Source organism: Pan paniscus, chromosome 21 (assembly GCF_029289425.2).
Source record: "Pan paniscus chromosome 21, NHGRI_mPanPan1-v2.0_pri, whole genome shotgun sequence".
Lineage (NCBI taxonomy): Eukaryota > Metazoa > Chordata > Mammalia > Primates > Hominidae > Pan > Pan paniscus.
In genome coordinates, this window is record NC_073270.2 from 69060323 (window position 1) to 69082599 (window position 22277).

General features: G+C 60.0%; 1 protein-coding gene across 17 annotated transcripts; it reads left to right on the forward strand.

The window, feature by feature from the left end:
* Positions 1 to 1360: 1360 nt before the first annotated feature.
* ARFGAP1 (ADP ribosylation factor GTPase activating protein 1) lies at positions 1361 to 22078 on the forward strand. Of its 17 annotated transcripts, none has more exons than XR_610361.4 (15): positions 1361 to 1517; positions 4167 to 4230; positions 4682 to 4791; positions 5071 to 5242; positions 5797 to 5897; positions 6709 to 6795; positions 8335 to 8431; positions 10731 to 10787; positions 12201 to 12233; positions 13233 to 13262; positions 14245 to 14301; positions 15205 to 15264; positions 15913 to 15989; positions 17061 to 19024; positions 19171 to 19283. XR_610361.4 is itself a non-coding variant. In XM_008962266.4 (15 exons), exons 2-15 carry the CDS (start codon positions 4171 to 4173, stop codon positions 17120 to 17122), a joined length of 1242 nt encoding a protein of 413 aa, XP_008960514.1. In that variant the 5' UTR covers positions 1361 to 1517; positions 4167 to 4170; the 3' UTR covers positions 17123 to 19283. The 17 variants fall into 17 exon arrangements, 16 of the variants coding, with proteins under 16 accessions (XP_008960514.1, XP_063457216.1, XP_008960513.3 ...); XM_008962266.4 differs by adding an exon at positions 15527 to 15765 and having other exon boundaries at positions 17061 to 19283; XM_063601146.1 differs by lacking the exon at positions 17061 to 19024 and having other exon boundaries at positions 19171 to 22077.
* Positions 22079 to 22277: the final 199 nt, after the last annotated feature.

Genomic DNA, 22277 nt, shown 5'->3' on the forward strand with positions numbered 1-22277 from the left:
CTTGAACTCCTGACCTCGGGTGATCCACCTGCCTCAGCCTTCCTAAGTGTTGGGATTACAGGCATGAGCCACTGCGCCCGACCACTTAGCATGTTTTAATAACGTTCCATACACACTTACCCAGGACCCAGAAATTTCACTTCTAGGTAATTACCTAAGAGGAAGAAAAAATATGCCTACAAAAAGACCTTTCAAGACAGCTTTATTCATACTAGCCAAAACTTAGACACCACCCCAGTGTGCAAAGTGTGAATAAATGAAGGAATGTGGCGTGTTTTCCATGGCACACTACTCGGCAGTTACGGATACGCACAACGTGGCTGAATCTCAGAGATATCACGTAAAGGGAAAGAAGCCATCACGAAAGTGTATTTTGCACGACTCTATTTGTGTGATATTCCAGAACAGACAAAACTAAGATATGGGGATACTGGAATCAGAAGAGTGGCTGCCTCTGATGGAAATGTTCTATAATTGACTATGGTAGACGTTACCTGGGGGTATGCATTTGTCAAAACTCATTGAACTGGACGCTTTGCGGTGTGTAGCTTATATCTCAAAAATGTTTATTCTCCATCATTTCGAAAGTCACCCAGATCAAGGAGGAATACGTGGAATGCACAGAAAAGCACAAAGTAAAAACAAAACAAAAAGTGACCTGCAATTAACCTCCCACAGGTGATCGCTTTTTCAGCTTTGTACCTTCCTAGTGCAGACTCAGGTCCCACCATGGCGCACCTGCGCTCTGGGGCGTCTGCGTGGCAGGGGTGGGGGCCCGCAGACGCTCTCAACCCCGCCGCCTCCTACCAGGGCCCAAAGGCTCGGGTGGTGGGAGACAGAGTCAGACCCCAGGGCGGGAGCATGGGCCCCAGGACGCAACCCTCCACCCCCGCGCCGGTCCCCCGGTCCCCTGCTGCCCACTGCCTGTGACCCTCGCCTCCCTGCCTGTCGCCCGCTGCCCCAGTCCTCCTACCCGAGTCCCCCTGCCGGTCCCCGGCTGTCCTGGCCCCTCTGCCCCCGCCCCGTAGACCTCGCTCCCCTGCCGGTCCTCCATGGCCCCCGGTCCTCCTACCTGCGTCCCCCTGCCCGGCTGTCCCAGCCCCGCAGCTCCCGCCCCAGGCCCCCACCCGCCCCGCCCCCGTTGTCGGCCCCCGGTGAACGCGCCGTCCCAGAAGCACCTCAGCTTGGTTCCGCGGATGAACGGACGCTTCTCCCGCCCGGCCCCCAAAGGCTGCCGTCCTCCGCGGCCACTACGACCAGCTGCGGTCCGGGACCCGGGGTGGGAGTTGGACTGCGTGGCTGCGCGTCCCCATGGCGACCGGGCGGGTGCGCGCCTCAGGGGCTGGGGCCTGAGGCGGAAGTCCCGCCCTTGCCGGCTCCCGTGAGACCTTGCAAAGCGCAACGTAGCCGGAAGCTGGTGGCGGCTGGTGGGCGACCGGGCGCATCCTCATTGCAGTGCGGCGGCCCTACCCCGGCCCTGGCCTGACCCCGGCGGCCCTGCCCGCCCCTCCCTCCAGGTAAGCGCGCGGCTCGGCGGCGCGGGCTCGGCCTGAGGTCCCGGCTGCCGCGGCGTCGTCCCCGGCCTTCGCGGGCGGACCTCCCTGCCGCAGCCTCCTCCACCCGGACCCCGTTCCACCCTGAGGCTGCTGCCCCAGAGCTTGGGGGCGCCCACCCTGACCTACCCCAGTTCCCTCGGCGCTGGGCGGCGGGGCCCTTCTCGCGCGGACGCCCCGCTGCAGCCGCCCCTCCGCCGTGCCGCCCCCCGCCCCTCGTGCCCCCTTCCGTACGAAGCTGCCCTCCACCCGCACCCCGGATCTGGAATCTCCCACCGGTTACGGGAGTCCAGAGGGTCCCTGCCCACGCACGTCGCCTCCCGGGGCGCGAGCAGGACCCTGCCCCGTCCCCTTCAACACCCTTTTCCCGAGCTCCTTCGGACCCAGGACTCGGCCTGGACACATCCCAGTCAGGTGGCCTCTGAAGCCCGGTGGAGCTTCAACCCCCTAAGAAGTGAGGGTCCTAAGAAGGAGATATATTTTTACATCTTGGTTTCAAGCGTTCAGAGTTTTTGCGTTATTTTTCAAGATAAACCATATTTGTACTTTTGAAGGTTAGGAGGTATTTGCTTTCGTGTTACTAACTTTAACATTTCAGGGAACTAGGGCTCTTGAATATCCAAAATAGTCACGTAGAGGAGTTCCTCTTAAATCCAAGCCAAGTCCTTTCCTTTACACACTCTCTCCCTCCGGTAGTTCTGTGAGTATCCTGTATGTTTTACAGTTAGAAATTCAAGCCGTCTCCTCATGGTTCTGACTTTTGTTTGCCTGTGTCTGTTGACCAATACATAAGCCCCGAGGGCAGGCGTGGTGCTATGGAAAGAGTACAGCACCGAGTATGGCGACCAGGATTGGTGTCGTCCTGCTTTGGCGGCTCACCTCCTCTCCGTGGGCCGTGGCTTCTGCATGTGCCGTGGTTCTGCACAGGGCCCTCAGTGGCTGCTGTGACAAGAATGTGTCCCGAGGCCCTTGTAAGCTCAGTCCCGCTCCCCGCTCCGCCAGGGCACCTCTCCACACAGGTTTTCCTTATTCCATCCTCAGTCGGCTGTATGGGTGGATGCTCAGTTTGATGACGGTATCCACCTGAATGAGTCATGCTGGGGTCCAGGTCCTGCGGTCAGGAGTGAGCATTCAGATGTCTGCCTCATGATCTGTGCTTCCTGGACACTCTTACAGAAGGCACAGAATTATGGAGCAGAAGGGAGCCCAGGGTGAACTTTTGGTTTTGTTTTGATGAACTGCAGAAAACAGGTGTTTATTTCCTAACTTTGAATAGGTTTAAGGTGGGCACTGGTCAATACTAGGAGTCATGGGCTTCAGAATTTAGAAACTTTGGCCGTGTGGAGTTGGGACCCCCCCCCCCCCCCAGTGAATATCTTATTTCTGGATACTGAAGATTAGAAATGAAATATAAGACAGAGGTTTTTCTTTTTTGTTTTTTAAAAACTCTGCCTACACTGAATAGGAAAGCTGGTCTACACAGTCCTCTTAAACACAGTGAAGGAGGGAAGGGCTGGCACTGGGAAGGTCAGCAGTACACACGTGTGTAGCTTCCCATGGCTTACAGAGTTCACCGTGTTCTCTGTGTAGTGAGAGGTAGAGGGAACAGCACACGGCTCCGTTCATATTGAGAGGGGGATGAGCCTCAGAGAGACAATGCACTGAGGCATGGGCTGGCAGGCATCCAGGTCTGCTGCCTCCAGGCTGGACTGTCTTCTACAGTTTGCTCGGTGGCGTGGTGTGCAGGGCCACTGGGTCATTCTCCTTTGACGCTGGGGTTGGTACCACCCCTTCCTCTGGCTTTGAATCTTAACTATATCAATTTTCCTGGTCCTGAATTAGATGGGCCACCAGTTGAAGTTGTACTTTGCTAAAGCTAGGAGAGCTGCAGAGACATCCATAGGTTTTCTCTTCACCCTAAACCTTGTTGCTGCTGTCCCACTAGGGTCCCCGTGAGTCACCGTGGTGGGGGCTGATGGTCTGAAGCCACTCTCCTTGTCCTGCAGCAGCCACACTGTCGCCCCCATGCCTCAGAACGGCCCCAGAAGGACCTACTGCAGGTCCCCCAGTAGGCTGGACTTTCCACACACTCCAGGCAGCAGGGCACAGGCGGGAGCCTCCCTGCACTGCGTTGGGAAGGTGGTGGGGAGGCTGGAGCGCAGAGTCCCTGGGCTTCCTGTCGTTGGCAGTGATCAGCCCAAGTGTGGTGTGTCGCCTTTTAGGTGGAAAATCGAATTTTGCAGCCAATCTGTGTGTGTTTTTAAAGACTACCCCTTGCTGTGGATTTCACCATTAGAAAACAGGACTTTTCATAAATGGTGCAGTCTTGGTGATGAATAAGCTTAAGCAAAGAGGCAGCAGTAATTATATGGTCTTCCTGATCATCTCCCTGGCCGCAGCCTGGGAGCCTCCTGGGGGTATGGGGAACAGATTCTTCAGTAAGTGGTCCCCGCGGACCCCTGCTGTGAGTGGCCCTGTGACCGGGGCTTCCAAGCAGCTCAACAGATTGCCCCTCAGGTTTTCTGTTGTGTGGTGTTTTTGGACAGATGTTATTTTCTTTTTTGTAGAGTAGCCTGTTTGTAAGTTTAAAGTGTTTGTTTTTCTCCTTTGCAGCATCATGGCCAGCCCAAGAACCAGGAAGGTTCTTAAAGAAGTCAGGGTGCAGGATGAGAACAACGTAAGCCTCTGTCCCCCCACCCCCCACCCTAAGGCTTGGTCAGGGTCAGTGAGTTCCGGGAAATTGTACTCTGAGCCTGTAGTTCTGGGACCCTCCTGCAGTGGATGGTGGTTGGCGTGGCTCTGGACGTGCGTGGCTTGTGCTGGCTGGTGGCCTGGGTGGCCGGCTCTTAGAGTGGTGCCATTTCTGGCGCTCATCACTGCTGGCTGTCAGGGGTGGGGGCTCCTCCACATTTCTCAGGTCACTCGCTCTAAGGACAGGTCCGCCTCGTCTTCCCGTGTCAACATTTTATTACACGGAGGCTCTTTCCCCTCACGCCTTGCCCTGACCCACACCCCCGGCCACCCTGGGCAGCCCTCTGCATTCGCTCCTTGAGGCCACCTGTCGGGTCTTTGGGGTCCCTGGGCTCTGCCCTGAGCCACCTGGTGAGTCACTTGTGGCCCCTTTGCAGGTTTGTTTTGAGTGTGGCGCATTCAATCCTCAGTGGGTCAGTGTGACCTACGGCATCTGGATCTGCCTGGAGTGCTCGGGGAGACACCGCGGGCTTGGGGTGCACCTCAGGTCAGTGTCCTGCCACTCCGGCTCTGCGGAGAGCCTGCGGCCACCCCAGCATCTGTTCCTGACACCGGAGGTGCTGACGCCAGGGAAGCTTGGGGGCCACCTCCCATTGCTTTGCCAGTGTCCACTCCAGTGACGCCATGGCACAGAGTTCCAGCTGCTGGCCACTCGGCCTCCCTGTGGCTGCTGCTTGCTGTGTCTAATTCTCAGGACGATGCTGGGTCGAGGGTGTCCCTGGGTGTCCCCGGTGCTGGTTGATCTGCTCGATCCTCTGCTTTCCAGCTTTGTGCGCTCTGTTACTATGGACAAGTGGAAGGACATTGAGCTTGAGAAGATGAAAGCTGGTGGGAATGCTAAGTTCCGAGAGTTCCTGGAGTCTCAGGAGGATTACGATCCTTGCTGGTCCTTGCAGGAGAAGTACAACAGCAGAGCCGCGGCCCTCTTTAGGGATAAGGTAGAGATGGGCCCGATTCACTCTTGCCCATGGTGTGGGGCTGCTCTGCCGTTTGTGGCAGCTGGACTGTGGCCTTTAGTGGTTCTGGAGTCGGTTCTTTTGCTGGTTCTAACACACCCACTGGGCCACACACAACTTGCCACCCTGGAGCAGAGGCTTCCTGCCCAGAGGGGAGGCAAATGGCTTGCGGGGGGAGACAGACCTTCCCCGCCTCCAGGGGAGAAAGCAGCTGTGACCGTTTATTGCCTCTGTGACCTGTTGGGCACAGTGTTTCTAAGAAGTTTGGAGGCCAAATAGGTGGGTCCCCCTGTGTTGGAAGTTGGAGCTGCACCAACTAGGAGCTCCCCAGCACTGTTGTTCATTGTAAAGTGAGTCCTGGCCTCGCATCCACACCTGGTCTGTGCACCTGAGCAGGGGCCATCGAGGGGGGCCTGGAGGAGGCTGCGGGTGGTGGGTGCTCCAGGCGGGCCGTGGGGGGTGCGCTAGAGTCAACGGTGCCCGAGGGCATCGCCAGGCGCCTTTATGCTCTCTAATGTCCTGTGTCTCCTTGTCAGGTGGCCACTCTGGCCGAAGGCAGAGAGTGGTCTCTGAAGTCATCACCTGCCCAGAACTGGACCCCACCTCAGCCCAGGACGCTGCCGTCCACGGTGCACCGGTAGCTGCTCCTCATGGGCCTTAGTACAGTTTCCACTGGGTCCTGAACTTAGTAGATTGGGTTTCTCCACAGAATTCTCCCCTTCTTTGCTGTTGTGACAGCTCTTTTCCCAGAAGTCAGTGGGAAAAACAGCTTTTTAAAATTGCCAAAACAATACAAGCTTTTAGTAAATTTAGACACCCATAGAGCTGTCTCAGATAGCACCCCAGGTGAGCTCCACACACCTTCCAGGTGTGCACACAGCCGTGTCTGCCCTGGCGCTGTGGGAGTTCACATCTTCATCTGCTCACGGGGGTGTTGTCTGCCCTTCCCCAGAGTTGCCCATCTGCCTGTGGCACTGGCCCTGGCACCCTTGAACTGACCCCGTCATGGATGCATCCCACGTCCTACTGCAGGAGCGTCCCGGGTGGGGTGACTGGGTAGCACGAGGCCTCCCCACCTCATCTGGAGCCCTGTAGTCCTGCCACGTCCACGTGCTTCTGACAGAAGGCTTTGCACTGTGGGCAACTCCGGCTTGATTCCAGGCCCTCGGCCCTCTTGCCTCACCTCTCCCCGCTGCCTCCTGCCAACAGGGAGAGCGCAGAGCCCACTGTGGAGGCCTCTCGTGTTGCCCATGAGGCTGGCATTGCTGGGGTTTCAGCACCTGAGCCCGAGCAGCCACTCAGAGCTGAAGGCCACCCTGGCCTCAGGTGCTCTCAGGGGTGACGTGAAGGCACTGCCCATGTAGGCCACATGGTTCTGGGGGTGCTTCTGGGGTTACCTCAGACTTCACCCAGTTTTGGCCTTACCAGCCTTCGATTCTCGGTTTCAGAGCCTCTGGCCAGCCGCAGAGTGTGACTGCCTCCTCGGACAAGGCTTTTGAAGACTGGCTGAATGATGACCTCGGCTCCTATCAAGGGTAAGGACTTGAGAGCTGGGGACACCTCGGGTGGGCCAGGCCCACAGGGTTCAGTCTGGTGGGTAGGGCTGCTTCCCTTGGGGCCTCCCATGTGCAGTGGGTGTGGGACCCAGGTATGCGCGGTGCAGGGTATGCAGGTGAATTGGGGGTCTTGGGTGTATTGCAGTGAGTCCCAGCCAGCCCAGGTGTGAATTGGGGATCTTAGGTGTATTGCAGTGAGTCCCAGCCAGCCTGGTGTGAACTGGGGGTCTTGGGTGTATTGCAGTGATCCCCAGCCAGCCCAGGTGTGAATTGGGGGGTCTTAGATGTATTGCAGTGACCCCCAGCTGCCCAGGTGTGAATTGGGGGTCTTGGGTGTATTGCAGTGAGCCCCAGCTGTCCAGGTGTGAATTGGGGGTCTTGGGTGTATTGCAGTGACCCCCTGCTGCCCAGGTGTGAATTGGGGGTCTTGGGTGTATTGCAGTGAGCCCCAGCTGTCCAGGTGTGAATTGCGGGGTCTTAGATGTATTGCAGTGACCCCCAGCTGCCCAGGTGTGAATTGGGGGTCTTGGGTGTATTGCAGTGAGCCCCAGCTGTCCGGGTGTGAATTGGGGGTCTTGGGTGTATTGCAGTGACCCCCAGCCACCCAGGTGTGAATTGGGGGTCTTGGGTGTATTGCAGTGAGCCCCAGCTGTCCAGGTGTGAATTGGGGGGTCTTAGATGTATTGCAGTGAGCCCCAGCTGTCTGGGTGTGAATTGGGGGTCTTCGGTGTATTGCAGTGAGCCCCAGCTGTCTGGGTGTGAATTGGGGGTCTTGGGTGTATTGCAGTGAGCCCCAGCCAGCCCAGGTGTGAATTGGGGGGTCTTGGGTGTATTGCAGTGAGCCCCAGCCAGCCCAGGTATGAATTGGGGGTCTTGGGTGTATTGCAGTGAGCCCCAGCCAGCCCAGGTGTGAACTGGGTGTCTTGGGTGTATTGCAGTGAGTCCCAGCCAGCCCAGGTGTGAACTGGGGGGTCTTAGATGTATTGCAGTGACCCCCAGCTGCCCAGGTGTGAATTGGGGGTCTTGGGTGTATTGCAGTGAGCCCCAGCTGCCCAGGTGTGAATTGGGGGTCTTGGGTGTATTGCAGTGACCCCCAGCTGCCCAGGTGTGAATTGGGGGTCTTGGGTGTAGAGAAATGCTAACACTTAGAAGAAAAGCATAACACATTTTCTGCCTGGAATCTGCTGGACCTATAAATGAATTTTTATCCCCAAAGCTGTCATATTAAGTTGTTTTGATCCTTCTTCTAGTACTTCTGTGGCTGGGTTTGGGGACTTGCTGGGGACCCTGTGGTGATGTGGCAGGAGGGTCTTTTTAAATGAGCAGAAAGCACATCTCTCTGCTGCCGGGGAGCTGCCGAGGCTCCTGCTGCCATAGGAGGCAGCGTGCATGTCCTGTGCGTGGGGACATTGGCACATCCCCCAGAGCCCCAGCCTTGCCTCTGTTCAGGGCCCCACGCCTTCAGGAGGAGCAGGGTTCATGCCAGCATCTTCGGCCGCTTGTCCGCTTTGTTTTCAGGGCCCAGGGGAATCGCTACGTGGGGTTTGGGAACACGCCACCGCCTCAGAAGAAAGAAGATGACTTCCTCAACAACGCCATGTCCTCCCTGTACTCGGTGAGGACTTGGCCCTGCAGAGCATCTCCCATGGGCAGACCCCGGCCTGAGGGCACGACGGGCCATAGTGGGCAGTGTGGCAGTCCTGGAACATGTGCTCTTTGCCTTGTTCTGATCTAAGGACCCCTCTCTTACCTTCAGCGACGTTTTCTTTCAAAAATGTGGCTTAAATTTTTCAGATCCCAAATGTATTCAATCACTTCCTTTTTTTTTTTTTTTTTTAAGACGGAGTCTTGCTTTGTCGCCCAGGCTGCAGACTGGAGGGCAGTGGTGCGACCTCAGCTCACTGCAACCTCTGCCTCCCAGGTTCAAGTGATTCTCCTGCCTCAGCCTCCTGAGTAGCTGGGATTATAGGCACCTACTATCACGTCAGGCTAATTTTTGTATTTTTAGTAGAGATGGGTTTTCACCATGTTGGCCAGGTTGGTTTCGAACTCCTGACTTCAGGTGATCTGTCCGCCTCGGCCTCCCAAAGTGCTGGGATTACAGGAGTGAGCCACCGTGCCCGGCCGTCACTTACTTCTAACACAAAATGTGTGTATTTCAAATCTAACAACAGCCATTCTTCCAAGGAACCCAAGGACTCTGATGGCAGCCACTTGGCCAGGTTCTCTGCAGAGGGGAGTGCTACATGCATTGGGAAGCTGGCTCTGTGCTTGGGTCTCTGGCAGCGCTGGGAAGTTGCTCGGGCGCTGCCTGAGGTCACTCAGGGCCATTTCTGGTCTGGGGATGCCTGGAAGCTCCAGGTCAGATGTTCAGAGTATGACACCCTGGGCTTGTTGCCATTTTGCTATTAACAGGAATATATTTTGTTCCACTTTCTTTTTCCAAGGAAATTTTTACCATCTTTAAAAAATGATTTTTGTAGGTGTGATGGCTCACGCCTGTAATCCCAGCACTTTGGGAGGCCAAGGCGGGCGGATCACCTGAGGTCAGGAGTTCGAGACCAGCCTGGCCAATGTGGCGAAACCCCGTCTCTACTAAAAAAATATAAAAATTAGCCAGGCGGGGTGGCATGTGCCTTGTAGCCCCAGCTACTGAGGAAGCTGAGGCAGGAGAATTGCTTGAACCCGGGAGGCGGAGGTTGCAGAGAGCCGAAACAGCACCATTGCACTCCAACCTGGGCGACAGAGTCCGACCCCATCTCAGAAAAAAAAAAAAAAGATTTTTATTCATTGCAGCATTGTTGTCCGTGACACCAGCAACCTGAGCCTTTGGCCACGGGGGCCGCTTAAACGGGAGCTTGCGCTGAGAGCCAAGGAAGGGCTTATTTCGTTTTTTGTTTTTTTGTTTTTGTTTCTTTTGGAGACGGGTCTTGCTCTGTTGCCAGGGCTGGAGTACAGTGGCATAATCATAGCTCACTGTGGCCTGGAACCCTGGGCTCAACCATCCTCCCACCTGGGCCTCTCAAGTTGCTTAGCCTCCCAGAGTTCTGGTATTACAGGCATGAGCCACCACGCCTGGCCAGAAAGGGCTTTTTAATAACTAACATGACAAGATCTTCTAAGTATGTTAACTGGAAATAAGCAGGTTTAGAACGGGTGTCTTCATCTGCAAGAGCCCCCAAGTGTGTGGAGCTTCCAGTTGCTCGGGGTGGCCTGGTTGCACCTCTGGCCGCTGACGGCCGTGGTTGCTTGCCCTTGCAGTCATTGCTACATCTTTAGGGAAGAAAAGCGCATTTTTCCAGCCTGTGCGTGGGCTTCATTTTTGTGGCCCTTCCTTCTGCTGCCTTTTGCTGGGAAGCTGCTCTCTGGGGAAGGCAGCTCAGCTTGGTGATCTCTCAAGTGAGGGTGCCTTTGCGCTTCCTTTAGGAGGAAGAGGGTGAGTTGTGATTGAAATGAGACGTTTATTTTTTTAAATAGCTTTAATTATCTTGGGAGGCTCAGAAGGAAACCCTGAGCATAGATGAAGCAGAGCAGGTTACGGTGGTCGTGACCCTACACGCCTCACCTCTGCCTGTTCCTCTAGGGAGGCAGGAGGGAGTGCCGGCCGTGGGGAGGGGTCCTGCCCTGCAGGGTGGGCTTGCTTCTTGAGGGTGGTGGGAGCCACGGGAGGCTGGTTTGCGCTGTGTTGGGAGCACTGCAGTTGGCGAGGTGGGGGTAGAGGGTGCATGTCTGTTGTGCCCTGGGTCCAGTTGCACTCCTCCAGCAGCCTGGAGAAGCAGGCGCGGTGGGGTCAGGTTGGGATGGGGGCCTGGGGCAGCCTCTGCCTTGGTCCTTTTCCTTGCTGAGATACTCTGCTCAGCGCCGGGTTCCTGGGCCCCAGTCCTGATGTGGCTGCTCTTTGTCGCCTCCCTCAGGGCTGGAGCAGCTTCACCACTGGAGCCAGCCGGTTTGCCTCGGCAGCCAAGGAGGGCGTAAGTCACTGTCCCCGCCATGCCACTGTCCCCACCAGGCCCTCGGGACACTGGCCGCTGCTGGCCTGGGGTTCTGGGAGCTGCAGAAGGGATGTGGGACACAGAGGGTTTCTGGGTGCTGTAACCATAGGCTGTGCCAACGCAGTACCAGCCAGGGTGGTCCCAAGGCCTTGGAGGTTCTGCAGGAACACAGCAGCCCAGGCTGTCAGGAGCCGCTCCTGTGTCAGACCAGCTGCTGGCAAAGGGGTCCTGCCCTGATGAAAGTGAGGGAGATGTGAGCCCCATTGATTCCTAGACTCCACCCTATCCAAGCAGGGCAGGTCTCCGGCACCCTGTGCCCTGGAGCTTCTTCTGGGGCTCAAGTCGTGTTTTGATAGCGATTTCTCTCTTTCGCCTGCTCCTCAGCCTGAAATGAGGGGAGGATTTGGGGCTTTCGTCAGGGCAGACAGTGAAGCATGAGGCAGAGACCCAAGAGCAGGCCTGACACCAGGATGGGGCGTGGGCCCCCAGGGGCTGGGCTGTGGTGTTACAGGAGAAGGGGAAGCCCAGAGCAGGGCAGCGCGGGGCAGCTGGGTGCCTGCAGCTGCCCGCACAAGCAGCCAAGGCACCTAGGGTGGGGCTCTTGTGAGCGGAAGTCACGGTGCGCACCTGTCAGATGTCCCCGTGGTCACCCTGGCCCCATGTCTTCCCCCGTCACAGCGCTCACCTGTCACATGCCCCTGTGGTCACTCTGGCCCCGTGTCTTCCCTGGGAGAGGAAGGCCTGGGAGGGCCCTGGAAGGGGCAGCAGGCCAGGTGTCCATGCTCCAGCTCCCACGGCCCCGTGACTTTGCCGAGCGTCAGCTTCTGGTTCCCGCCAGGGCCTCCGTTTTCTCGTCTCCACGGGAGGGCTGCGGCCTGGGGAGGCCCAGGTACCTTCCAGCCAGAGTGTCACGACCGGGCCTTTTCTCCTCCCCCAGAGCTTTAAAGTGACCAAGGTGCCTGGACTGTGCTGGGCATGGAGCCGTCCCCACAGCGGGGTAGATGGGGCTGGGGCGGTGGCATTGTCCATTGAAGATAGCGCTGGTGTGGCTTCCCCAGCCTGTCTTCTGCTCCAGCAGGCCCCGGCCCTGTCCTGAAGTCTGGAGGATGGGGTTGGCCCTGATGTTCCCTGGCCTTGCACGCTGCTCATTGTGCCCTCACCCCAATAGCACACCGAGCTGGCCTCCCTCTAGGGAGAGGCCAGCATTTGTGCTAATCCAGTGCCCGCTGCAGCTCTTCTGGGCATCTGAGAGTTAATAGGGCCCGCCCAGAGCCGCTGGCAGCCCGGGGGCCATTGAGAGACAGTCCTGGACCTGAGTCTGTGGGCCCTGAGGAAGGATGCCTGGCAGCCCGTGTTAAGTCTGTCAAGCCTTGTCTTTGTTTTTCATTTTAGGCTACAAAGTTTGGATCCCAAGCGAGTCAGAAGGTAACAGAGGAGAAGCTTCTGCACCCTGGTGCATCTGAAACTATCCTGAGTCTGACGTCACATGCAGCACCTGAAGCTGCCTGGTTGCCTCTTCTCAGGCCACATGCTCAGAGCTGAGGGGTCCCAGCGTAGAAGGGGGTGTTCCTGCCATGTTGTTCCCCTCCTCATGCCTGGGTGGCTGCCTCATGGACCCGCTCAGGGCCTGCAGGGCCAAACTCGTTTCCTGCTCACTGGTAGCTGGTACCGGTGTGCGGCCACTGTGGCCGGCCACCTTGTTGGGAGCAGGACTGCCCGGCTTGGCAGATGGCCCGCGCTGGCGGTGGCCGCTCAGCCAGAAGGGCCGCTGTGGTTGGTGCTGTGCCTGCGGCACACCGGACGCGTCTGCGCTTCGAGGCAACGGGGCGTCCCTTTGCTCTGGCCAGGGCTTCCCCCAGTTGGGGCAGTGTGGCCTCAGGCCTTTGCATGTTTTTTATTCTTTAGGATGTGGGTAGGGGCCCCGCAGTCCCCACTTGGTGGTCAGGGCTGTGATCTGGCTGTCCTCGGGTTCAGAATCACACCCAGGAGGCAGTACCCATGTGAGGCTCACCATGAAAGCTCAGGACTGCAGGCGTGGAGCTGTGCATGGCTCTAGGACGCGCCTTTGCCCCCTGGGCGAGGGAGTCCTTTCTCACGAGGTGCCCATCCGTCACCCCCGTGGCCCATATCACCCCTTCCTCTCTGAGGGAGTCTCCCCACGTGCCCACCACCAGCTGCAGGGACGCCCATCTGGCTTTTTCGCGGGCCTCCCAGGGTCCTGAGGTGCAGTCGCTCGCGCAGTTTCTGAAGGTGGTGGTCAGTTCCAGGGCAGGGAGCGGCTGCTCCAGGGTTGTGTTGCTGAGAGCCTGCCCGGTGCTGCCTTAGTGTTGCGGCACCCCATGGCGGGTTCGAAGGCACTGCTGGTTACTAATGCCGCCCCTCACCTTGCTCTCTCCTCACCTGTCTTCTTGCTGTCGGGTAAAGTTTTGGGGTCACAAGCAGCAGCCGGAGCCGGTAAAGCCCGTGTCTGCTCGTGCATGCCGCCCGCATCTCCGCCGAGAATGTGCTTGGCTTCCTCTGTCCCTCCTGCGTGCTGCCACTGTCTTGTGTCACCTCACATGTGCGCACGCTCAGACCCTCTCCCTGGCCTCGGTCCATGGCTCTCCTTTAAGATCCAGGATCTGCATCAGGCTTGGCTGTGTGTGCCTGTCACTCCTGCGCAGTACCACTGCGCTCCCCCCAGGCAAAAAAATGAGACCCCCATCTGCAACACACAGACCCCCAACCCAGGCCTGCTGCCGGGGAGGTGCTGGAGGGAGGGCGGGGGCACTGGGCGCAGAGCTGCTGAGCAGGGTTTCCTGGCCACCTGCGCTCCCTTGAACGCAGTGGAAAGGGGAGGATCTTTGCTCTATGACGAGTTCTTCCCTTTCCGGCCTTTGATCCGTGCTGCTCCCTGCCTTTGAGGGAAGAGGAGGCCTCACACCACATCCCCAGGTGGCCACGTGGCCCCGACTCCACTGACCCAGGATCAGGAGAGGCTGAGCTCCTTTCTCAGCAGCTTCTTCCTATGGCCCCAGCCTCCGTGCCCTCTTCCCTCCAGGGGGGACTCGGTGACTGCCTGGGGAGGAAGGAGAGGCGTCGCAGGTCAGCATGGGGTGGCTACAGCTGGCGTTGGCCTCAGGCACAGGCTCCACAGGGCATGTTCCCACCAGCCCGGCCCTGCCGGCCGCATGGTGGCGCGTGAGGGAGGACCCTGGAGGGGGACCTTCCTGCAAGAATTGGTGGGGGCCGCGGTCTCCGCCTTCTAGAGGTGGCGGCCTACTGCCCTTCAGGTGTTGTGTGCAAAGCCCCGTTTCCTGCTCCCTGCGCTTGTATCCTGCTGCCTTCCCTCCTGCTGGTGAAGCTCGTGCTGCCCTTTGCTGGCCTGTGCTGCCACTGCCGACCCATGTCCCGTGGTGGAGCTGTCGTGGGGCTCACGTGACTTCCCTTCCTACAGGCGTCCGAGCTGGGCCACAGCCTGAACGAGAACGTCCTCAAGCCTGCGCAGGAGAAGGTAACGGGCAGCTCTGGGTGGTTGTGCCTGGAGCCCTTCACTCCAGGGGACGTGGGTGTGTCAGGGGCGTTAGGGGGATTGTTTGTCCAGCAGCTGGGACTCAGCAAGGCCCAGCCTCACACCCCACCTCTCCAGCACAGGCGTCCTCCTTGGGGCCTGGGCGCCTCTTGGACCCCCCAGCTGGTCCCTTCCCCTGGCCTAGGGCTTCCCTTGCAGTGCCCCCAGCCCAGCACCCCCAGCCCACCTCCGTTCCTCTGCCTCACCCCTACAGCTGGTCCCCCAGCCCAGCACCCCCAGCCCACCTCCGTTCCTCTGCCTCACCCCTACAGCTGGTCCCCCAGCCCAGCACCCCCAGCCCACCTCCGTTCCTCTGCCTCACCCCTACAGCTGGCCCCAGAGCCCAGCACCCCCAGCCCACCTCCGTTCCTCTGCCTCACCCCCACAGCTGGCCCCCCAGCCCAGCACCCCCAGCCCACCTCGGTTCTCTGCCTCACCCCCACAGCTGGCCGCGGAGCTGTGCCCAGAGGAGGCTCTGGTATGGGAATGATGCCTGCCATCCTAGGGGGTCAAGAGCCCCACCAGCTCCCTGCCTCCTTCGGGGCCTGACTGGGACAAGTGGGGAAGACCCACCTGGGGCAGCGTGGGGTGTCCTCAGGTCACGTTGCTATTTGTCAGCAGTGGCTGGCAGGGGCCACGTTTGCAGACACCAGGCCTCACAGTGACATGGTTTCTTGATGCTGGAATCCCTTTGGGGCCACTGTAGAACTTTCTGGGGCTCAGCCTGATGGGTATCCACATGCCTCTGATATTTCGGATGCCCTCACCAGGGAATTTCTGCACTCCTGAAGCTTTAAGCTTTCATCTCTCCCGCCCCCATTAATGCCGCTGTCTTCATCCGTGCAGGTGAAGGAGGGAAAGATTTTTGATGATGTGTCCAGTGGGGTCTCTCAGTTGGCGTCCAAGGTAGGGAGCCTGCCAGATACGCGGGCACAGTCGAAGCCAGTCTCCATATTCCACGGCCCTGGGCGTGAGAGCAGGGTGTGCCCCGTGCAGCCCTCAGCCCAGCTTGGCAGTGGCCGCTGTCCTCTGAGACGGGAGGAGAGCTGCCCAGCCTGACAGCCCGAGGGATATGGGAACAGCTTGGCCCACTGCGGCCCGGTCAGCCACTAACTGTCACTTCTTCCTCTGCTCTTATCTTGCTGCTGCTGGCCTTTTCCTCGGTAAGTGCCAGCACCGTCTTTGCTGCCATCAGTCCCACTGCTCTGCGGGCCATTTGGGGCGTGCATTTTGTCCTGTTTCCTGGCATGAGGCGCTCTGCGGACAGACGGGGAGGGAAGAGCAGGCCTCGCTCCTCTCCCCCAAGCATGTGGTGGGAGCTCTTGAGGTCTGTGCACGAGGCTGTCCTCGCTGCCATGTCCCACACTACCTGGCGCCGCTGCAGAGTGGCCGGGCGCATCTGTGTCTGTACGTGTGTGCGAGGCACCTCTTGTTTCTGGATTTTGCCTGGGTCTTCTCAGCGGGACGGCGCGCGCTGGCTTGCGTGTGGGGGCCTCCTGAAGCTGCTTGTGCCGCGACAGGGCCTGCCTAACCTCTCTTCCTGTCTCCTTCCAGGTCCAGGGAGTCGGTAGTAAGGGATGGCGGGACGTCACCACCTTTCTTTCGGGGAAAGCAGAGGGCCCCTTGGACAGGTACGCTGTGTCCCCTCCTGGGCCTTGCATCCCACTCCCCTGCCTTGGCCACTCCTCCCACAGGGTCTCCAGGAGGTGGCTGGCATCCTTGCTGGGGAGGGAAGGGGCACTGTGGAGCCTCTCCGGGAGGTGGCTGGCATCTTTGCTGGGGAGGGGGCACTGTGGAGGCTTTCCGAGTGCTCTGCAGCTGCAGAGGCCTGTCCTGCCTGTCTCTGTCCTGCTGTGTGCTCTTTGGAACCCTGCAGGAGCTGGGCTCCCCAGGCTAGGGTGGGAGGGAGGGTCTCACCCACACGCCCCCACGTAGGAGGAGCTGGCGCTGCTCTGCTGTTCCTCTGTCTCTCAGACTCTGGGTGGATGGAGCAGGTCGGGGGCCAGGGGACAGGAAGGCTGGGGCCCCAGAGACCTGTCCTGGACCCCATGTCCAGCTCTGCCCTTAGTGCTGGGCACCCCAGGTGCTTGTGCTGGAAGCTGGCTGCTGTTCTCGGCCTCTGACCCCAACAGGGGAACCACCGGGGATCTCATCGGGCCTGGCCTTGTGCTGTCTACTGAGAGGCCAGCCCTGGTGGGCACAGATGCGCTGCCCACTAGGTGGGTCCAAATTTTCCCTGCAGACACCACGTCCCTTCTCTCCCTCTGTGTATGTGGTTTTTCAGTGGTGTGATTGCAGCTGAGGACAGAGGGCAGGGCCAGATCTGGGGCCAGAGTAGCTGAGGGCGTCGCTTGGGAGGGCCTGTGTCCGGGCTTGAGGCCAAGTGCCCCTGCCCCTCCCCACTTGACTAAACCACTGTTTTATTGCAGCAGTTTGGAGCTGGTAGAAAAGGAAGTTTTCTGTAAAACTGTCCTCCAGTTTGGGTGGTTGATAAAGAGTGGGCCCTGGTTCTCCAGCTCCCCAGCAGTTTCCTCTGCTCTGAAGCGGGAGAAACAGATCCCACCTGGTGGGGCTGCTGTGGACCCCGAGTGCTGGCCTGGGAAGGCGGTCACTGTCCAGGTGCAGAGCTCTCGGCGGCACAGAATTCCCAGTGGTGGACTGAGTAACAGTCATTTAGAGTCCCCCTTCTGTCTCTTTAAAAGCCCCTCGGAGGGCCACAGTTATCAGAACAGCGGTCCGGACCACTTCCAAAACAGCAACATAGACCAGAGCTTCTGGGAGACCTTTGGAAGTGCTGAGCCCACCAAGACCCGCAAGTCCCCGAGCAGCGACAGCTGGACGTGCGCGGACACCTCCACCGAGAGGAGGAGCTCGGACAGCTGGGAGGTGTGGGGCTCGGCCTCCACCAACAGGAACAGCAACAGCGACGGCGGGGAGGGCGGGGAGGGCACCAAGAAGGCAGTGCCGCCGGCCGTGCCCACTGATGATGGCTGGGACAACCAGAACTGGTAGGGCCCACCGCGCCCCCATCCCCAGCGCCCCCGGGCGACTTCGTGTTTGCACTCTGCCCTCGTCGTTCCTCCTCCTTCCATTTGACCCAAGAATCAGCAACTGCAGTGTGAGGACAGCGTCTCGGGAGGCAGGACCCTAGGGAGACCCGGGTGCGCGCCGCCTGCGCGTGGGGAGTCTCGGTGCGTGGGGGCGGCTTGCTGTCCAGCCTGTGTGGGGGCCGTCCCGTCCCACACTCCCCTGGGCCTTCTTGGACTCAAGGCCGGGGCTCCGCGTGGCTTGCTGGGAGGTGGGCTGCAGCACAGAGGCCTGTGACCGCGTTCCAGCGGCCGGTTCACTACGCAGTGTCTCTGGGGCCTGGGACCAGCCACGTGCCGAGCTGTCAGCGACGTGAGGTGTCCCTTCTTGTTGAGATATTTAACTTTGGCTTTGCTCTAGTTCTTTCTTTTTGAAGAGAGTGACTGGAGTGGTAAAGATGGAAATGCTGGAAACGATACTGGCGCTCACGCTGCCATCCGACCACCCTCGGCTCCCGAGTCCACGCCTGCCTGGGCCTGTGCTGTCAAACCCGCGTCGGTCGTAACCCTCTGTGGCTCCCCTGCATCAGCACCATCCCACCACCAAGTTCACCAGGTTCACCAGAGACGGCCTCCACAATAGCCACACCCACACCTGAGCTGTTCTCAGTGCTGAAACTTGACCATCCTGGAACACCCTGGAAGAAAAAGGAGCGCAGGGTGGGCCTTCGGCCCTGATGCAGGAGGGTGCGATAGCGGACGTGGCCAGGCAGGAGGGGCCGGGTTCAGGAGCTGAGCAGGGGATGCCTGTGCGTGGTGCCTGGGTCTAGGGAAGCTCCAGCCCCGGGATGGGGCTGCCCTGCACACCGGTGCCCACCACATGCCAACCCTCACCTCCCCGAGGACTGGATGATGTGCTGCCACGTGTGACTCGTCTCCCTTGTCCGCCCTGTGTGACCCTCAGTCTTGCCAGCCATGCATGCGCCCGAAGCTCGTGCAGTTTGTACGTGAGGTGCTCTCTTCCCTGCCACCGTGCTCATCACTGTGGCTTTGGCCACGCTCCCTGGTCACCCCACTTCCTGGTCGCCGTCTGCAGCGCTCCTGGAGCAGCCTGGGCCCTTCAGCCCCTGTGCTCGTCCCACCCTGGGGACTCAGCCACTTGCAGAACAGGATGGGACCGAGATTTCAGCGAGCCCTCCTGGCGCCCGGTCCTCCCTGTGGGCACCAGCCCTCTTGGTAGCTGGTGTGGAGGGCCGGTGTCCTTGGCTGCCACGGAGGGATTTGATCACCGAAGCAGCCACCTGCTGTAGTTGGACCTGAGGTCAGAGGTGGGGGATCAGAGGCTCAAGGTGCTGAGAAGCCACCGGGAAAGCGGCCAGCACAAAGGGCCCAGGAAGCCAGCCCCCGAGAGCTGAGCGTGGGGGTCTTTGCGTGTCTTTCTCCAAGCTGAGACGTGGGCGGCCGCGTGGTATCTCCCGAGGGCTGCTTGGACCCTGGTGGGCTGAGTGCTCCGAGGAGGGGTGGACTCCACCCTGGACAGTGGGATGTGGTGTTCCATGTGCCTGTTTCCACGCCAGCACCTTGACTTGGCAGCAGGGAGCCAAGGTCTGTCCCCACCCAGGAGGGTGCCTTCCTCGGAGGTAGGGGGACGGCCCACTCTGCCCCAGGGAGTCCCTTTTGATGGGAAGTGCAGTCAGCAGCGTGGAGGTGTCTGGGCCACCTTCAGAAGGTGGATGTGGTGGCCGAGACCCCGTCCACGGAGGGTGACGGCCTTTCCCTTCCGCAGGTGCGGGCAGGTGGGCCTGGGACCGGTGCTGGGGCCTCTCCTGGCTGTGTGTGAGGGCCCGTGTGGAAGGCGCAGACCTGACAGCATTCCAATAAAGCATACGGGAACATGCAGAACGTCTGGGTGCATCCCAAGGGGCCACTTCCAGTGCTGTGCGAGTAGGGTCATGGGACCCCCGGGAAGGCAGGGGTGGGACACTAGGAATCGTGGGCGGGCTCCCTCACTGCTCCTGGCCCCCTCCACCTAGCCCTCCTGGGGAGGCCCTGGCATCACCCCATCTAAGCCAGAGCTTCTGGGGAGTAGGGGAGCAGGCAGCTGGGTGACCCAGCCAGGGAAGAGTTTACGGGGTCCTGGCATGTGCCTCCGGCTGGCCAGCGAGACACTGTGGTGGGGTCCAGTGACCTTTGGCCCGGGGAGGTGGGCAGTGGCTCCTGTAGTAGAGGATGGCACCAGGGCCTGTGTCTAGGAGAGCTCCTGCCCCTCCCAGAGATTCAACACCGCTCATGCTGGGGACGATCCCATCCCGTATCCAGGAAACTCCAGGTGCCACCTGATGCTGGGGTTGGAGGGCAAGGAGGGTGGCTGTAGCCAGGAGAGGCCCACAGAGGTCCTGGAGTCTCTGTGTCTCAACTGGGCGGCTCCCAAGGGTCAGCCTGCTCTGCGGCAGCGCTTTAGGGCAGGTGGGCTGAGGTCAGAACTGCCGGATGGGGAAGACGAAAGTGGCGGGTCCCGGCCAGGCTTTGTGGGCCTGGAGTCCGTTCTTGGTTGAAGCCTGGTCTCGGTCTCTGGCCAGCTTGGTGGGGCATGGGCAGTAACGCTGCACAGCTCCCGGCCTCCAGCATGCAGTTCCACCCCTACCGTGGCTCCAGGAGTCCAGGCTGACCACGCTGGGCACCTTCTGCCACCCGTCCCTTCCCTTGAGCCAGCCTCTGCTGTCTGTCCCCAGATACTGGCGTGACCCAGTGGATGCTCAAGGCCAGCTTCTGCCCTTCCCGAAACTTTTCTAAGTGCACTGGGTTTCCCCTGGCCACCCACTCATCACGCCCACTGGCCCCCTGTTGAGCCTTCCAGGGACAAGCCCTACCCTGTGAGCCTTCATTGCTGGCCGACAGAGGAGGCTGGGTGAGGCTGACGGCTGTGGGGCCTGGCCCTGCTCTGTTCTGACCCAGCCAACACAGTCAGGCGGGGGTTGGGGGTCAGTCCCCAGAGCACTGAGGCTTCTCGGGGGCTGGAGGCTGCACAGGAAGCCACTGGGGCCATGTCCCCAATTCTGGGACCTCTGGGCCTGGGATCCCACCTGGAACCGGGTGATGTGTGACTGGCCACAAGCATGCGGGGGGTTCCTGTGGGGTTGGGGCCTCAGGCCACAGTACCCTGGTGAGGAGAGGACAGTGGCCGACCCAGGTTCTGTCCTGTCCCTTTGTCGTTTGTGACCCCGGCAGCTCGCCGGCCCTGCCTGAGCCAGATCACTGCCACGTGGTCTGAGGGGTGCTGCAGAGGTGTCAGGAGTCCAGGAGCAGGGGCGGGGTGAACGGCAGACGGGTCCGCCCTTGGGGAGCTCACATTTCATGAGCCAGGAATGCTGGGTTCCTGACTGCCTGGTCTGTGATGACCCTGACGCTGGCTTGCATGTGTGGGATGTGGGTGCACACGCCTGTTCCCAGGAGCCTGTGAGCCGGGGCTGCACCCCTGCGCCTGGTGCCTGGTGCCTGGTGCCCGTCTGCCAGGCTGGGCGCCCTCCTCTGGCCATGGCCGGGACTGCAGGCACCAGCGGTCCCCTGGGAGCCTGCCACTGCGACGACCTGACACCATCTCCCAGGCTGCTTCCCCGGGACAGCCAGTTGGTGGATGGGCTGTGCAAGAGGTGGCCATGGGCCGGGTGCGGTGGCTCACACCTGTAATCCCAGCACTGTCGGAGGCCGAGGCGGGTGGATCACCTGAGGTCGGGAGTTCAAGACCAGCCCGGCCAACATGGTGAAACCCCATCTCTACTAAAAATACAAAAATTAGCTGGTTGTGGTGGTGGGTGCCTGTAATCTCAGCTACTCAGGAGGCTGAGGCAGGAGAATCGCTGGAACCCGGGAGGCTGAGGTTGCCATGAGCCGAGATTGCGGCATTGTTCTCTAGCCCAGGTGACAACAGCGAGACTCCGTTTCGAGAAAAAGGAGGTGCTCGTGAAGAGGTGTATCCTGAATCCGAATCGGTGTGGCCCAGGGATCCAGGGAGGTGATGGAGAGGTTGGCCCCTCTCCTCCGCAGCATCCAGCCTGGGCCTTTGCCTCCAGCAGGTGTCACCTCTTCCTCTGTGGCCGCTGTGCCAGCGCTGGCCTCTCACCGAGCACCTCCAGCTCATCTTTTGCCTCTGGAGGCTGAGCCTGGGGCCAGGCCAAGTGGTTTCTCTTCAGCTACCAGAGCAGCAGGCGGGGTCGGGAGAGGCTCATCCTCCCTCAGGCCTCAGGCAACCCAGGGTCGGGAGGCCTCAAGGGGGCTGGCCCTTTCGCACTGTCCTGAGTGCAGAGGAGGCATGGACTTGGGGACTGGGCTCACAAGGCCGACAGCTGCCTCCAGTGGCCCTGAAGCACCCATGCGACGCGTGGTATTAGGCTGGGGTCCTTAAAGACAGAGGTCGGGACAGGTATTTGGGTGCACTCGGGTGTATCAGGGCGGCAGATGCCTCGGCCAGATCCACCTTGAGCTGTGGACAGTGAGTTTCTCAGGAGGCTGTGCAGTGAGGCCGGGATGCCTACACTTGCGTCACCACCCAGTCATTGGGCAAGGGCCGCTGGGGTGCATCTGTAATCTCCCAGGCAGTCCCGGGGCAGGGACAGCTGTGAGCGGCGGGCCCTTTATAGCCGGCAGGTGCTACGGGACTCCGCGCTGCCTAGGTGGGGCCTTATGTCACAGCAGGGGTGGGACAGGGGCAGGGCCAGGGCAGGGGCAGGGCCAGTGTTGGGCTGCTCCAGTTGGGAGCAGCCCAGGGTCCCGTCGGGTCAGGGGCCTGTTTTCCAGGCCTGGGCACCTGCTGAAGCTCTGGTTACCGGCACCAGTCTGCAAAGTGGGTTGGGTGGTGGCAGCCTTTAGGATGGGCTGGGAGGGCATACTGGGGGA